The following is a 16,917-nucleotide window of genomic DNA, read 5'->3' as shown; positions in this document are numbered from 1 at the left end:
GTATTTCCCTAAGTTTTTGTCTGTTACACAAATTTTAAAAAAACTCATAGATATATGAAATATTTGCAAGTTATATTTTATGAGTAAAAATTAAAACATTAATCCTCCAATAACATTAGATACAACTAGGAATTATAGAATCAATCATAATTATTATTTTGAATAAAAAGATATTTGGATGAAAAAAACTCATTTTTCTGCCAAACCCGATTTTCTCAAAACCGCTAAATGTACTTTTCGACCAAAACCGTGAAAAGCGCTTTTTTCAAAACCGCAAAATGAACTTTCCGACCAAAACCGCGAAGATACACTTTTCCGTCAAAACTGCAAAAATTGACTTTTCCGCCCGAACCGCAAAAAACACTTTCCTACCAAAACGGCAAAGATTGAGCTGGAGATTAGTGTTGGAGATTTAGAGTTTAGTGCTGGCGGTGTTAACAATATTTAAAAAAAAATCTTTTTTTACAACTACTACTATTTTATTTATTTTTACCATTTTATTTTAAAAACATAATATAATTTAACAAAGTCTTATTATTTTGTTTTCTTTAAGATATGGAATATGAAAAGGTTTTTCTTGCGTTCACCCCATACACCAACCAATAGTATTTTTTTTATTTCATATTCCATATCTTTTAAAAAAGGAAATTAAATAATAAGTATTTTCCAAGTTATATTATGCTTTTAATTTTTTTTAAAGTAAAAAAAAAGTAATTGGTGCAAAAAAATATTTTTTTTAAAAAGTCTTTGGATAAACCCTAAACCTTTGAGTAAACCCTAAATCCTTGGATAAACCATAAACCCTTGCATCTTTATTAAACCCTAAATCATAAAAACTAAACACTAAATCTTAAAAACACTAAACCCTTAACGATAAACCCTAAACCATTGGATAAATCCTCCTAAATCATAGGGTTTATGGTTTACTCAAGGATTTAGAGAGCTATTACGCACTCTTTCAAGGGTGGTTTAGTGTTTAGGATTTTGTGTTTAATGTTTATGATTTATAACCCGTCTTACCAACATACTATACTTTTATTTTTGAACATTAATATTTTATACTTATGAAACTAAAATATATAAATTTATCAATTTAATACAATTTATCATATTTAGCTTAAGATAATAATTTTCTTTTAATATGATTAATTATGATTATATAATTAATATATAAAAATTGGATAGACTTTTTGTTATAAACGATAACTGAATATATTAATGTTTAATAGTATTTCAAAACTAATTTCAAAGTTAGTGGAAATATTTAACTATAATTTTGAAAATTAAGATCTTGTTAAAATCTTTTTAAACAGATTTGTTAAAAAAATAAAATAAATGTACTTATATTTAAAATGAAAAGATATCAAAAGATATTATGATAAAGTAGTTTAAAATTGCTATATATTATTAGTCTTATATAATACATTTAGCAAAAAATAAATAAATGATTGTCCAAATTAAAAAATCACACATGAAAAAAGTTATGACTTATATTTTTCATTGTCCAAAGCGCGGGATAATTTTTCATTGAAAACTTTATTTATCTTTATTTATAGTAGGTGTGGACATAAAATCCATAAACCAAAGTCCGAACTGAATCCAAACAAAAACTCGATCCCTACCCGGTCTGAAATATTAGAAATGCCATAGTGGATCTTGTAGGGTGGTACAAAACATATCTAAACTTGAAATGTTATTATTCAAACCCGAACGTGTAACCCAAAAAAAGAAAGTCCAAATTAATCACAAATATAAATATTTGATACATAAATATGTACTTCAAATATTTAATTATGTATTTCTTTTCAAAGATATCTAAAAATAAGTATTTGAATTTTAAATAGGTACCTTAAATATCCAATTCTATATAAATAAGTATCTATGTCTTATGTTTTGCTTTTAAATTTTGGATTTAACATAAGATATATCCAAATCAATTGAATCTGAATGATATAAGTTGCTTTATGGGTTTTATGACATGATACATATTAGAACCAAACCAATATGTTATATTCGAACAGGTCCGTATTAACAAATTTTCTAAAATGAGACCTATGATGTGATATAAATTAGAAACAAAAGTTCAAATAAGGAGCCCTGAACGAAGTCTAACTTAAATGTGGTTTATGTTTTGCTCAATTAGTTTTATATTTGATAAATATTTTACATGTTTGTTGGAATAACCCGTAATACTATACTCATAATTTTTTTTATTAATAACATGCTCTATCATATCATTATTATTTTTTGTCGAATAGTTTAAATGTTTTAGTTGGAGTTTTTTTAACGGATTCGATTCTCATAAATGAACAAATTTTAATATAAAAATTAAAATTTGTTAAATGATTGACACTCTGTCACATATGAACTCAACCAATTGACTGCAGTCAATATATATTAAATTACGATCTTAAAAGCTGATATATGTTTTATAAGATTTATATTCATTTTATGATGAAATATGCATCATACACGATCGGAAAATGAGCTTTTAAATCTCCAAATATTTGAAATCAACACTTTTAATGCTCAACTATTTTTTGTGCAGATTTAATCATGAAGTCATTGTTGACTGTGCAAATTCAGACTTAGAAAAGTCAAATATTAATTACTAAACATAAACATGGATTACAATTAAAAAAAGATCGGCATGGCTTTCTTAAACCCATAAATTTCTAAAATCGATGATATGTGATTCTGAGAAAGAATAAGCGAATATTGTTGCTAAAGAAAAGAACTATGTTCTCCAACGAGAATCTCTTCTCACTGAAAATCGTCTAAACTCAACGAAAATCTCTTCCATTATCTTACATAATTTGATTTTAAGAATTTATGGGTTTTTAAAAGCCAAACCGATCCCTTTTCTAATTATAATTCATGTAATAATTAACCATTGATTTTTTTTAATCTATGATTCTGCGCAGTCAACAATAGTTTCATGATTAAATCTGCGTAAGATACAATTGGATATTAAAAATGGTGATTTCAAATAGTTTGGGACTTAAAACCCCATTTTTTACTTTATTAGCTATAGTAATCTTTACTTTCTGTTTTCAAAAGCTGGTCCACGATTTGATTGTAATGTCACTATAGTTGGATCAAAGTGTGTCGACAAAAAAGAAAGTTGGATCTAAGTGTGTGTTATGATCTGAATTCGTCTCGGGCCGAGACTGTCGGGGCCCACTAATTTCAAAACAGACTTTACTTACACACTCCATTATTAACAACCCAAACCCGTTCCGACCCACCCGACCCGACCCATAGAAGAAACGACACTACACTACACCACCTACCTACCAACCTAAACAGTGCATACAAGTTTCTAACGCCACTCCTCTTCTCTTTCATTCTATCCTCGTGCGTCAATGGCGACTCAAGGTCAGGTTATCACATGCAAAGGTACGCAAATGGCTACTTTCTCAACCTACGGTTGTTGATTTCATCTGATCTGGTTTCTCTCTTCACACCATAGCTGCGGTGGCTTACGAGCCGAACAAACCTCTGGTCATCGAAGACGTGCAAGTGGCTCCCCCTCAGGCCGGTGAGGTTCGCATCAAGATCCTCTTCACCGCTCTCTGTCACACCGACGCCTACACCTGGAGCGGCAAGGTCCGTCTGAATCTCCTTCTTACTACTACTACTACTACTGATTCAATCGAGTCCATTTATTAGGGATCTAACATCTTTTGATTGTGGATTTAGGATCCTGAAGGTCTCTTCCCTTGTATCCTCGGTCACGAGGCTGCTGGGTATGTTGTATCTCCCATCAATCATTAAATCCACTTTCTTCAGATTCTCTTAAGAGCATGTTTATTGCAGGTTTCGGGTTCTTAGTGTAATATAAGATACTTAGTGTAATATAAGATACGTCTCTTAGCTTTTAACTAAAAAAACTAACAGACGTCTCTTATATTTCTTCTGAGAGATGTCTCTTAGTGTTTTTAGTTAAGAGACGTCTCTTAGTATTTTTAGTTAAAATCTAAGAGACTATATCTTATATTACGCTAAGAACCTCAACCTAAGAGACATGCAATAAACATGCTCTAACGTATTTGGATTTTGTTTTGAGCAGGATTGTTGAGAGTGTTGGTGAAGGTGTAACTGAGGTTCAACCTGGGGACCATGTTATCCCTTGTTACCAAGCTGAGTGCCGTGAATGCAAGTTCTGCAAATCTGGAAAGACTAACCTCTGCGGCAAGGTTCGATCCGCTACTGGTGTTGGGGTTATGATGAACGACCGTAAGAGCCGCTTCTCCGTTAATGGGAAACCCATTTATCACTTCATGGGTACCTCCACGTTTAGTCAGTACACTGTTGTTCACGATGTTAGTGTGGCTAAAATCGATCCTCAGGCTCCTTTGGAGAAAGTCTGCCTTCTTGGTTGTGGTGTTCCCACTGGTAAGAAAAGAATTAAGTGCTGCAGTCTTTCATTGCTTTGTTAGAATGCTATAAGGTCTGTTTATTGCCTCTAGCAGTATCTCATGTATCTTGATCATGTTAGGCCTTGGAGCAGTATGGAACACTGCAAAAGTAGAGCCTGGGTCAAATGTTGCCATTTTTGGTCTTGGGACCGTGGGGCTTGCTGTATGCTACGACCTTTCTAAATCTTTCATCTTTTTAGTTTTCCCCCATGGAAGAAAACTTTGTGGTTTGTTTATTTAAATATTGTGTATGGATAGGTTGCTGAGGGTGCGAAAACCGCTGGTGCTACAAGGATCATTGGCATTGATATTGACAGCAAGAAGTATGAAACTGGTAATACTCCTTTTCTTTTTCTTTTGCACTGGCTTGTATTGTATTAAAGTGATTTTTTGAAATCTTGCACAATAACATTGGGTTCCTTGGTTGGCATTTCAGCAAAGAAGTTTGGTGTTAATGAGTTTGTAAACCCAAAGGACCACCAAAAGCCAATTCAGGAAGTGATTGTCGATCTCACTGATGGTGGTGTTGACTACAGCTTTGAGTGTATTGGGAATGTCTCCGTGATGAGAGCCGCATTGGAGTGCTGTCACAAGGTACACTCATCCATGAAATCTGAACATAAAACTGATTTCATATTTAAAAGTTTTATAGAATTTACATAAGACAAGAAGATGCGCTTACGCGTTAAGAACGATGTTGTAGGGATGGGGAACTTCAGTTATAGTCGGTGTTGCAGCATCAGGACAAGAGATATCAACCCGACCGTTCCAACTCGTGACTGGCCGTGTGTGGAAAGGAACAGCTTTTGGTGGTTTCAAGAGTCGAACCCAAGTGCCTTGGCTTGTAGAGAAGTATATGAACAAGGTTAGAAAAACTTCAAACGATTCAACGCAATCTTCTCTTCACAACACTTGAAATTTTGCGTGACATTCCCAACAAATGCAGGAGATCAAAGTGGATGAGTACATAACGCACAACATGACCTTGGGAGAGATCAACAAGGCTTTTGACCTGTTGCATGAAGGCACTTGCCTTCGTTGTGTCCTCAGTACCAGCGACTGATAAACCAATGGTTTTATCTTCTCTTTCTCCACTTCATCATGTGTTTTGTGTCTTTTGTCGGTAATGACAAGTTCCTGAGCTACGGACTCAAGTCGTGTGTGTCCTGTCTTATGCTTCCGTAAAATTTGAATAAAGACCGAGTTTCATCATTAATAATAAGCGACCATGTTGATAGAGATTAACTGTTTCATGACAGAAACATAAAAAGAGTATAAACGGGGTCGTTTATAAGTAGTGGTCGAAGGATATACCTCCAAAACATGTTAGAACTGTCGTCTCCACATAACATAAAGTTCTGAGCGATAAGAGTTTACTCAAACCAAAGAAAAGAAATAGCAACACAAGGCCTGTTGTAGTCACCTCCTTAACTATGAACCAAAAGAAAAACTCAAGCCAACGTTAAAAGGAAAAACAAAAATTGAAATGTTATATAACTAAAGGCAAAATGTTACAAACTACATCGGTGGTAGATGAAGGAACAACGAGAACCTCTTAAATCATTCATTCTTGGTTTCCCTAAAACTTATATAAGAGATTCAGCTGCGTTTCTTCTTTCCTTAGCGACCACCACGGTAGTTACCATTGCCTCTTGGCCTGTAGTCACCACCTCCTTCCTGGTTTCCTCTCCCGGACACACCACGGGAACCAAAGCGGCCTCTTGGTGCTTCTGTTGGGTAACCACCTCTCCCGCGCCCTCTTCCTCCTGGTCAATAGAAACCACAGTCAAAATGAGTTGCATGTGGTGGTGAGCTCTCAATCATTAACAAGTAATTTACAAGACACTTAGAACAAAGACTGCTTACTTGCTCCGCGTACACCAGCGGGATTGGGTCTTCGTCCCTCGATGTATACTTGTCTTCCACCCAAATATATAGGTGAAGCCTATTTATTACACAGAAAGGAAACCAATAAGAACCAACACAAAATGGAAACAAAAGAAGACAGTTTATCTAGCGAGTCGCATTGTGGTTATTGCCCAAAATAATTCACACCTTGATAGCTTTCTCAACGGAAGCCATGTCTTCATATTCAACAAAAGCATAACAAACGCCAATAACATCCTGCACGGTTGGTTTGGTAAGATTGTTAGCTACTTAGCTATGGTTATTCATATCACTTAAAGACAATAACAAAGGGCAAAAAATACGAAGTGAAGATTAATTAACCTTGCGGGTTCTGAGGAAAATACCATCAGGCTTGATTGTACCGAAGTTCTTAAACTCCTCCTCGATCTCTGAAGCAGATATGTTGGAAGGCAGATTCCTAACGTACACTGATTTGATCTCAACTGTAACAAGGCAAACCAATAAATAAATATACATTTCCAAAGTTACAAATAGAGTCAAATAAACGCACTCCTTGTCTAATTCACTTCTTTAATATTTAAAAACTTTTACTGGTCAAAACAAAAACTTACAGTCTTCAAATCCAAAGCCACCATCCGTCTCTGCTCCATAGTCAGTAAAAGCGTTTGATTGCTGAGCAGAAGCAGGAGGCGCGGCCAGCTGAGGGGAAGGACTCCGTAGCTGTTGATCCCAGTCATTATTCTCTAGAGAGTTCCTGTTATATGATGGTTGTGTAGCAGCTACAGGCACAGCAGCTGCTTCCTTCGCAACCCGTAGCTGAGGAGATAAGGGAGAGAACATCTTCGATTAAAAAGCTAGTTTTCTACCTAAACAAAACCTAAGTAAAGTACAAGTGATGAAAAGCTAATCACAAATATCCAAAACGGACGAGATCATTATCACCATAATCGTTTTTAAAAAGAGTCTGCATGAGTGACTACTTTGAGACAAAATAGGATATACTGTTTAGTATGCTGAAAAATCCCCAAAAAAAAAAAATTGTAGAGAGGGTGTGTGCTTACAATGGAAGCATAACTCATCTTGGATTTTTCGCCAACGGGTTCCTCTGGTGGTGGTGCGGCCCGAGGTTCATGTACAACTTCCTCCCTAGGTGTTTCCTCAACCGCAACTTCATCCTCATTATAGTCTTCATGCAGAGGCTGATGTAGATCCTCTTGCAGACTGTACTTATCGACAAGATCATCATTGATTTGGACCGCATTCACATAATCACTTGCCTCTTGCTCCAGAACATAATCATCATGAACTAGAAATTCATGAGACAACAATAAGCTACTACATCTTCAAAAGAATTAAACATGCACAAGCCATAAACAAACCTTGAGGTTCAGGATGAGGGCTTGGATGATTGAGCTGAACCTCGTGCTTGGTTTCAGACAAACACGAGGACTGATGATGAGAGAAGACAAGTCCTTCATCGATGAACTGAAAGATATCATTGAGAACAAAATAACCCTTCTCCTGAGGAGCAAGGAAGAAAGTGTGCATGAAACTCCTTCTGTTGATGAACTCCTTCGTCTTCACAGACCCTGAAATGGCCACAAGGACACCACCTTCCCATGACTCTACTGAGTTGATTGTCTTCACTTCGATGGCAGTGAAGTTCAGTGACATGACCATGTTGTGAATATGCTACATCAACCACAAATCAAAAAAAATAACTAAAATGAACAAATCTTTACTAATCGAACAAAAGGAAGATTATTATGAATGTTACTAGTAGGGTAACGGCAGTGTCGCTAGAGTCACCATCAACACGGATCATTTTGCTTGATTCCGAGTAAAACTGGTGGATAAGATGTGGCTGCTGCTGCAACACTTGATAGTACTGTTCCACAAAGTACGAACCAACCTGCACATAGCAAAAAAAAATACACATATTCGATTACTTAGCCGAAACAGTGATAGATTGTAATATCGATTTTTAGAAATGAAACTCGCCTGCATCGCTCCTGGATAAGGATTCACCATTATTAAAGTAGAACAACCTTCCCAAGTTTGAGAAGAGAAAATGTACTCTCTCTCTCACTCTAGTTCTCTCTATATTTGTTGAACTGAAGTGGAAACAGATCTGAGGAAACGAGGAAGATTGAGGAAGAAGAGAATGGGAATGAGATTTATATAGGAATTTTAAACATACAATTAATGTTACAAGACAATAAAATAAAAGAGAAGACCAAAAGGTTTCTTTGGGTCTAGTGGATAGGGTAAAACACTGTTGATTCGTTTTTTAATCTGCATCTGGTACCTTTTCTTTCTTTCTCTCGTTAATTCACACCATTTATTTTCGACTTCTACTAAACCAACCCTAATCATTTTACCATTCCAAATGTAGTTTATTTTTGATTTTTTACTTTTGCCCGTTAAATTTGATTTTAGAAAAACTTTTATTTTATATATCGTAATAATAGCAAGTTTTCTAGAGAAATAACATTTATTGTGTTAATGTTATTAATTAATATTGTATATTGGTGTTTATTAGCATTCAATCGGATGTTACCGCCTTTAATGTGTTTTTAACAGTTGAATCCGTAGATGATGAAAACTTAAAAATGGTATTTAAACTTACTTTTTGTAACGTTTCGATCGTTATTGTTAATAGATTCTCCTATCCGATTTCTCGGCATGTATGTCTTTTCTTGTTCAACGTTCGTAACTTTAATTTTAGAAAGTTAAAATATTTGTTTGCTGACTCTTCAATTATCACGGGATGTTTTTTAATATTTTGTTTTCACTGACACGGTATAACTTTTATCATTTTTAATAAATTATCCATCAGAAAAAATTATAATTCAAACACGTTTAATTATACGGTATACATTTCAGATGTACTAGCTCAAAGTTATGTAACTCAAACTGCAGTTGTGGTCTAAACACTTATAGGTTTAAAATTAAAATGAAATTTCCAATTTTTAACTGCGTAAGTGTTTAGTTTACAACTGCAGTTTTGAGTTGCATAACAAAGAGATCATATTTTCAGATCATGTTATCTGGAGCATTTGCGAGGTACCATAATTTTTAATTTTAATGCTTCCTTAGGTTTTTTATAACTTAAGTTAATTTTGGGCATCATACGGCGTCATAGGTGACACAATGTTATCTTTTCCCTTTTCTATTTCTTGTTGATTAGCAAAACGAAAGTATTGCAACAGTGGCAATAACCGGGAACAACAAACATGCTATTGAAACCATGCTTCTGGCTCAACAGAAGTTGGTTATGTCAGAATTAATAGTACTACTCGTACTCAATTGTAAACCAATAATATTGCAATGGTATGGATCAATCTATGAACCACTGGTATATTCTTGAAATACATAGATTATGAAATTAATTAAATGGGCCGGATTAATCGAATGGGCCTTAGTGACCCAATATAAAAGGAACAAAAGACGCTTCCGATTCGAACGAAAACAAAACAAAACCCTCAAATCGCTACTTGTTATCAATCATCGATGGCGGCCAAGAGATTCGGTGGATCCGGTAAATCTGGCGGCGGAGATTCAAACATCATGGCGAAGATATCCAATTCCGAGATCGTCTCGCAAGGAAGACGCGTCGCCGGAGATGCCGTCGGAGTGTCGAAGAAATTGCTGTGGAGCACGGGAAAAGCGGCGTGGATCGCGGGTACGACTTTTCTGATCCTGGTCGTGCCGTTGATCATCGAGATGGATCGCGAAGCGCAGCTCAACGAAATAGATCTTCAGCAGGCTAGCCTCCTCGGAGCACCGGCTCAAAGGGGATTCTAGATAACTTTTCTCTGTTTTATTTATCAGTTTTCTGTAATGGTTTTATCATAAAGTTCAAAGCTTTGTTTTGATTATCATCTTCAGAAGCTAAAAACATATGATCTGTTGAAAGCTTTTATGTTATCAGGCATGTTTTATTTATATATCATCATTGAGTTTCTGAAATTTTTAATATGTTTGGTTTGTGAGATTATAGAGGTTTTATTTGCCTTAATACATCAATTGTTTATTGAGAAAGAAATCTATCAACTTCTTTCTTGCTCATGTGCAGGATCTAACTCAACAGAACAAAAATGAGATCTTTTAAACATTCATATTAATACTGTTTAACATCTGTTAAGAGGAAGAATTGATTGACCTAAAGTGATAAATGCTAAACTGGATCTAATAGATGGATACAGGAAGAGATAGTGAAGGCATTTCAATAAGGTTTCTAGGTAGCATATTAAGCAGGTTTGAATTGAAACCTCTTGTGCGTAACCTGTTTCCGTAACGAGCCAAGTTCAGAGTTAGGGGTTAATGACGATGGAATTTTGAAGCATGCCAAAGTGTAATAACTATTAATATGGCGTGGAAACAATTATTCAACAATGTCAATATGTACAAGTCTCTTTCAGTTAAAAACGAAGAGACATCATTCAAATGTGTGTGCGGAGGAAAACGGCTTTGAACGTGATTTTCAGCTAACAAACCAAGTCTCTCTTACAACAAACATATGTACTTGCTCATGCTACATGTAATTAGAGAGTTGGAAATTTGATTCAAAACAAAATTCGTGGACCATGTCTCGTTATATCCGTTGCAGAGCGACCGAAGTTTCTCTCGAATATGGATCTTTTGGGTTTTAGACATTTTGGATCTTATGAGTTTTAGACATTTAGACAATTAGATACTTAGAACTATAATTAAAATACATGTAAAATGTAATTTTTGGATCCGTATTGAATTCAGGCCAGATTTAAATATTTAGGATCTTAAAAAGATCCGTCCCGAACTCCATTAAAATTAGCTAAATCCGTCATATTTATCTAATATTTTGCAAAATAACCAAAAACAAACTATTAATATCTGAAATTAAACACTTTTAAACTCTAAATTTAACATTTGAAGTGTTATATTACTTAAAAAATATCTATTAAAAATAATGAAGATTGCTAACAAAAATACATTTTAACTAAAACATAGATATATAAAAAATATAACACATAAACTATAGTTTTGGATGTTTTTAGATTGGATATGAATTAGTTCTTATCTTATCATTCATATTGTTCATCTTTGGTGGTACTTTGCTTCAGTTTGCTCTCTATTATGTCGTTCTTCCGTAATTGATTCACAGAACCATTTCTGTTTTGCTCGGTAGTGTAATAAAACTTCAGAAAGCTGATTCTCCAAACCTTGCGATGATCCCTCTGAACTCGCCGCAATTAAGTCTTTTTCATCAGACTTTTCAAGCAACATCGACTGGAGTATGTGTAATTCTGATGATTCTTCTGTAATCTCTTTCTCATTTCGCATCAGACATGATTTCCAGTCACCATCTCCACAGCTTCCAATGGTTTTTCATTGACCATGTAACTGTTTCTTCTGCTGGTACTCATGCTTACCACTCGCATCACCGAAGCTTATGTGGTTAACCTATTAAGTCTGATCCTTTGTTTCCTTTTTTTCGTAAACACAAGAGTTAGACACAGCTTTGAATCTCAATCTAGTATATAGTATTTATCAAACCCAGTATTATCTTGATGTTAACAAAGCAAAACGTCCACTTTTATTAGCTTACAGCTTTAGGCTACTGAGCTTCTCACACTTTCATTGCGAATCTAGTGTTTTTTTAACAAGTCTTGATCCGTTTTTAGATTGCCGATCAAGAGAGTTCACACAACACCACACTATGTCCTTGTGAATCTCTCTCTTCTTCGTATTTAGACGTACATTACACAAACCAAAGACCATCATTCCTTAGCCACCATAAACAATGACTTTCCATTGACGTTCAGTCCATCATAGATTACTGCAAATTCAGAACAACCAACCTCTTAACGACGGATCTTAAAATCCATGTACTCATCAGCTCCATGAGCATGTCATTAGGAAGCTGAAGCCCCTTGAAAAGTAAAACAATTGCACCAACTTTCTTTTTAATAATAGATCCCGTGTTCAGTCACTAGCTCCAAGCTGCCAAGGTGTTGTCACTTTGAGCTACCAATAAAATTTCACTCTTTCTCAACGAAAACGACCCAAAAGTGGATTTATCATGAAACTGAGTCATGTATTGCTGCACTAGTAAAGCTGCTTTAACTTCTTGTTGATTCTAGATACAGTTTTTCTACTTTGATGTACTTTTCTTAATTTGTGGATACGCTTTTTATTGACCTACATTATTGGAAATGAAATAACAAGTACTAATCAGTGAGTTGGCGAATCTCTTTCATTAATTATTAATCAGTATCATAATTGAATATACAAATTGGGCATAATACTATTCTTTTCTTTTTAACCTTCTCAAAACTGTTGATTTGTTTTCCTTTTGGTTGGGTAAATGAGAATCGGTAGTTAAAATTTCAATAACTATCATATTTACTCTTCTTCTTCATGGCAGATTTCAAAACCAACAAACAAACAATCACAAATCCTAAAACTGCAACTCCTCCCACCGCCAAAGCTATTGTTCTTTGCGTGTGCTGTCTCTTCTCTCCATCTACCCAAATAAACACACACACACCCATCAGTGGCCGTTTCATTATTTCCATAATAGTATAATTTATTAAAGAAAATGTATAACATTTCAACTTTATGTAATGTGTCAACATTAAAATCTGAAAACATAATCTCTTATTTTATATAAAGCAATCTATTTCCCCACTAGCTTTTCGTTTTTTTTTTTTTTAAATTGCTTCTTCCACTAGTTTTTTTCTTTCTTTCTTTTTGTCTTGCTTCCATTAGGCTTTGTTTAATCTCTACTATGACAACGAAACATTGAAATATTCTTTCTACAAGATCCTTGATTCCATGTGTATATGTTTATATAACAGACAAAATAATGCAATTCTTGGCACAATTAATGCTTAATGATCAACAAATTCTTAAAATAATTTGCAAAGAATTATTATTTTTTAACTCCTAATTAGTAAATAATTATTCATTTTCTTCCTAATTTGTAAATAATATCATATTTGCCAATTCATTTTAATTGGTTTACCTGAAAGTGGAGAAATGTTAGGAACGCCATGAGAGTAGTAACTGTAGCTAACGAAGCACTTGTGAAGATAAACCTGACCAGAGATCGAATCCCCACACTCACTCTTTGCTTTCTCGAAACCATCTTTCACACACTCACCGCAATCTGAATTTCCCAAACTACCCTCGCACTGTCCCAACACATACACCGACTCATACTGCCCCGCGTAAAACCCTCCGCCGTCGCCTCCCGTTTTCACGCCGTTCTCCGCCGCACCAAACGCCGTGTCCCTCTTCCCGGCGAACCCAGGATCGCCGGACTGTTTCTTCCCGCAGACACGGAACAGCATCTCGGTACCGGAAGTCTGCCGGAACCCCGAGATTTCGTACCGGATATAACAGCCGGAGAGCTGCACACGCGCCGCCACCACCACGTTCCCGTCGTCTCCGCCTCCGCCGCAGAGCTTGGAGACGAGTTTGGGGATTTTGGAGACGCAGTCGTAGCACTCAGCGGCGGGGAGGTCGCCGCGGCACTGGAAAACGCCGGTTACGGCGGTTGCGTTATCAGTTCCGGCGGTTGTGGAGGCGAAAGATCTCTGCGCGGATTGAGAGAGTAAGGAAGTGAAGAGAGTGTTGAGGTTCTGAGAGAAAGCACCAGTTGGGTCGGGAGATTTCTGACTTGCGCAACCTTTGAAGATCAGATTCTTGTTGTTGTCGCCGGAGATCACAGTGAAAGGTAAGAAGAAGAGCCAGAAGACGGCAAAGAATTGGTAGATAGGCTTCATAACTGTGAGAGACCGAGAGATTTTCGATGTTGTGTTTCTTTTCTTTTTTTTTACTAGTAGGTTGTGCATAAAGTTTGCGTTTTTGTGTCCAGACAAAACAAAATGTGATTTGCCGTTTTTGTTTTTTGTCGTTGAGGGTTTAAAGACAAAACAGAGAAGCCAAGCTGGTTTGAGGTATGAAACCATGAAATTAAAGGAGCATGCTTTTTTTTCTCCGGATCTTGCTTCAATGTTAAGTTAAAGAGAAAGAAACTTTGAGACGACAAGTTTGTTTTTTATACATTTGTTTTGGATTAGATTATTGTAATACTATACGGTTTCAAGAAAATGATTACTGTTAGCTTTTTTATTGAAATTTAGTCAATTACGTTCCTTTAATGCCATTGAATCCTATTTTATGAGTTTGTTGCAGGACATTAAATATTCTTAAATATCATCTTTGTTGGATGGTTTTGGCGGTACCACCAAATAATTTTTGTTGAAGGTAGGGACGACGATATTATTTGATCTGAGTGGTAAGACCACAAATTGAAGAACATAAACTCTCCGAACACATTTTTGTTTGTCAACCTTAAAACTTGAATTAGGTGTTTAGTTTCCAAGATTGTCGGTGGTGCCTCTCATCATTTCATACAGAATTATGGAGTCTTTTCCATACTGCCTCAAATTGTTAAAACTAATGTAGAATCATTATTTTTAATTTTACAAAATTAAATAATTTAAAATAATTTAATACAAAACATAATTTTACATTATAATTGATATTGGAAAATGATAAACAAAGATGGGGTTGTATGAAGGTAAAACACTACTTGAAATCTTGTAAATCTTCATAGTGTGATCGTTTGATGCGATGAATTCTAAAATACAATCAGACATCAAATATTTTGTACAATAAACTTATGAAAATTAATTCTTACGCATTTAATTCTGTATCATCTCATGTCTCATCATATTCAAGCTAACTCCAGTTTTGGCACTTGAAATTTTTCCTGTGTTTGCAGTGATGCATTAATCGCTTTCATAATTCGGTCATTTTATTATGTAATAAATTTATTAGAAAGTCATCCTAAAATGAGTCGGTATACCATGTCTTAAAATTAAGCTCCAACAATTAATAGTTAAAAAAAAATGGATAGTTCTTATTTCGTCACTATGGGTCCGATTGGTAATGGCTGTAGCTTTAAATATTTTGCTGTAGAAAAAAATCTGTAGACTTTTTGCTGTGGCTTTAGATTTTATTGCTGTAGAATTTTATTGAAGCACTAAAAAATTGCTTTGGATATTTGGCTCTGCAGAGCACTTGTACAGCTGTAGGATATTTTAAGAGCTGTGGTTTCAAAAAAAAATTTAAAGCTTGATTGCTCTGAATTTGGTGCTGTGGAAATAAATAGGGCTGTGGACAGCACCTACAGCAACTACCAATCACCCCCTATGATTAACAACCTAGTGGGTTTGCCTTTTTGATATAGATCAACTTATGATTTTAGGAGTATTTAATTTTCTAGATGACTTTAGGAGGAGTTTTCAATTATCTTTTTTTCTTATTTCTATATGTTTTATTACATGTTGTGATCATGTACGTCTGAGTTATCTTATAAATAAGGTACAACGAAGTTTGAATTTTCTCACCTAAATTCTTTGGTCATTGAATGCTTCTGCTAACGGGGAAATCTTTCCTGGTCCCCTTAATAAAACATACCATTTTGCTACAGAAATGGTTGTTTGGTATTTGGAACTAACACACAGGCTTTACAGTTGAGAGATTGTAGGATATAAACGAAAAGAGATAATATGGATCGTGTCTAGTTTGAAGAGATTGAGAACATAACTGAGTTAGATCATTGACTTGTGAGCAGTGTTTTGAAATCCGACCCGGACCCGCGGTTGAACCGGTAAACTCGGTGACCCAGAAAAAATCCGGTTTGGATTTTGTGAAAAACCCAATATTTAGAAACCCGCAAAAATCCGCAAAAATCCACTAAAACCCGGAACCTGGTACCGGTTGAACCACCGATTGAACCAATAAATAATTGTTTTTAGTTTTTAGATTATGTTTTATATTCTAAGTTTTCAATTAAGAAGTTAGATGCTGTCAAAAAAAAGTTATGTTTTCCTTTTTCAGTTTTATATTGTGATTTTTAGGTTTTGATGAAGATTTCACTATGCCACTTGAAGAAAATGAAATGAACAATGATAGAGAGAACCAAAATTAGTTTATGTGATTTGGTGTTAGTTTATTTTTGTTATTGACCATTTATTACAACGATCTTTAACTTCTAGTTTATTTGAATTTGAAGTTTAGTTTATTATTTACATTAGACATTTAAATATTTATCATTTTTATATCTTGATTTTTTCAGATGTCATAACTCTTACTTTCTTACATAAAATTTTAAATAGTATAAACAATTTTTTTTATATTTTGTATTTCAAATGAAAATAAAAATATAGAAACTAAAGTTAAGTGTTTTCTAAATACTTTTTAAACATAAAATATATACATATCCAAACTATTATTTTATGTTTTGAAAAACATTTAGAAAATTAAACTTTAGTTTTTATGTATTTATTTTCATAGATAATATATTATTATATAAAAAAATTAATTTATTTTTTAACCCGCGGTTCATCCGCGGTCGACCCAGTGACCCAACAACCCGGTAAGTCGTCCGGTTCAGTGTCCGGGTCGGGTTTAAAAACATTGCTTGTGAGTGTTCCTTTGGTCAGCTAAATAAATATGCTGTTTTAAAATATGTTGCTATACATAGTTTGTAGAGATTATATTCTTGTATTTCTCTGGTACAAATTACAATTTTCAATTTGTTTTACTAGTAAAGAAAAAAAAACGTCAT

At 34.7% G+C, this 16,917-nt stretch overlaps 4 protein-coding genes across 4 annotated transcripts; 2 read left to right on the top strand and 2 right to left on the bottom strand.

Annotated features, from left to right (window-relative positions):
• Positions 1–3,141: 3,141 nt before the first annotated feature.
• LOC125609885 (alcohol dehydrogenase class-3) lies at positions 3,142–5,660 on the top strand. Its single transcript, XM_048781475.1, has 9 exons — positions 3,142–3,399; positions 3,473–3,609; positions 3,703–3,749; positions 4,073–4,398; positions 4,502–4,584; positions 4,680–4,755; positions 4,858–5,015; positions 5,125–5,286; positions 5,368–5,660. Exons 1-9 carry the CDS (start codon positions 3,366–3,368, stop codon positions 5,482–5,484), a joined length of 1,140 nt encoding a protein of 379 aa, XP_048637432.1. The 5' UTR covers positions 3,142–3,365; the 3' UTR covers positions 5,485–5,660.
• Positions 5,661–5,890: 230 nt separating this feature from the next.
• LOC125609884 (nuclear transport factor 2-like) lies at positions 5,891–8,532 on the bottom strand. Its single transcript, XM_048781474.1, has 9 exons — positions 8,292–8,532; positions 8,068–8,202; positions 7,670–7,982; positions 7,352–7,596; positions 6,902–7,106; positions 6,651–6,772; positions 6,477–6,545; positions 6,288–6,366; positions 5,891–6,187 (listed from the first exon to the last, which is right to left on the bottom strand). The coding sequence occupies exons 1-9, from the start codon at positions 8,319–8,321 to the stop codon at positions 6,042–6,044; spliced, it is 1,344 nt and encodes a 447-aa protein (XP_048637431.1). The 5' UTR covers positions 8,322–8,532; the 3' UTR covers positions 5,891–6,041.
• A 1,208-nt stretch (positions 8,533–9,740) lies between these two features.
• Positions 9,741–10,262, top strand: LOC125609887 (mitochondrial import receptor subunit TOM9-2-like). The gene has a single exon (XM_048781477.1). It carries the CDS (start codon positions 9,804–9,806, stop codon positions 10,095–10,097), a length of 294 nt encoding a protein of 97 aa, XP_048637434.1. The 5' UTR covers positions 9,741–9,803; the 3' UTR covers positions 10,098–10,262.
• Positions 10,263–12,653: 2,391 nt separating this feature from the next.
• Positions 12,654–14,312, bottom strand: LOC125609886 (plasmodesmata-located protein 1-like). The gene is made up of 2 exons (XM_048781476.1): positions 13,300–14,312; positions 12,654–12,798 (listed from the first exon to the last, which is right to left on the bottom strand). Exons 1-2 carry the CDS (start codon positions 14,246–14,248, stop codon positions 12,662–12,664), a joined length of 1,086 nt encoding a protein of 361 aa, XP_048637433.1. The 5' UTR covers positions 14,249–14,312; the 3' UTR covers positions 12,654–12,661.
• Between the last annotated feature and the right edge of the window lie 2,605 nt (positions 14,313–16,917).

This window comes from Brassica napus, chromosome A6 (genome assembly GCF_020379485.1).
Source record: "Brassica napus cultivar Da-Ae chromosome A6, Da-Ae, whole genome shotgun sequence".
Lineage (NCBI taxonomy): Eukaryota > Viridiplantae > Streptophyta > Magnoliopsida > Brassicales > Brassicaceae > Brassica > Brassica napus.
This window is presented reverse-complemented; position numbering and strand designations above follow the sequence as displayed.

Excerpts from the sequence above, each read along its gene's own strand:
- LOC125609884 (XM_048781474.1), bottom strand. The coding sequence starts at position 8,321 with ATGGTGAATCCTTATCCAGGAGCGATGCAG. Across the intron at positions 7,597-7,669 it reads CCCTCATCCTGAACCTCAAG|TTCATGATGATTATGTTCTG; the intron begins GTTTGTTTATGG and ends ATGAATTTCTAG. Across the intron at positions 6,773-6,901 it reads TGGCTTTGGATTTGAAGACT|TTGAGATCAAATCAGTGTAC; the intron begins GTAAGTTTTTGT and ends GCCTTGTTACAG.
- LOC125609886 (XM_048781476.1), bottom strand. The coding sequence starts at position 14,248 with ATGGTTTCATACCTCAAACCAGCTTGGCTTCTCTGTTTTGTCTTTAAA. Across the intron at positions 12,799-13,299 it reads TAACATTTCTCCACTTTCAG|ATGGAGAGAAGAGACAGCAC; the intron begins GTAAACCAATTA and ends TTATTTGGGTAG.
- LOC125609885 (XM_048781475.1), top strand. The coding sequence starts at position 3,366 with ATGGCGACTCAAGGTCAGGTTATCACATGCAAAG. Across the intron at positions 3,400-3,472 it reads TCAGGTTATCACATGCAAAG|CTGCGGTGGCTTACGAGCCG; the intron begins GTACGCAAATGG and ends TTCACACCATAG. Across the intron at positions 5,287-5,367 it reads TAGAGAAGTATATGAACAAG|GAGATCAAAGTGGATGAGTA; the intron begins GTTAGAAAAACT and ends CAACAAATGCAG.
- LOC125609887 (XM_048781477.1), top strand. The coding sequence starts at position 9,804 with ATGGCGGCCAAGAGATTCGGTGGATCCGGTAAATCTGGCGGCGGAGAT.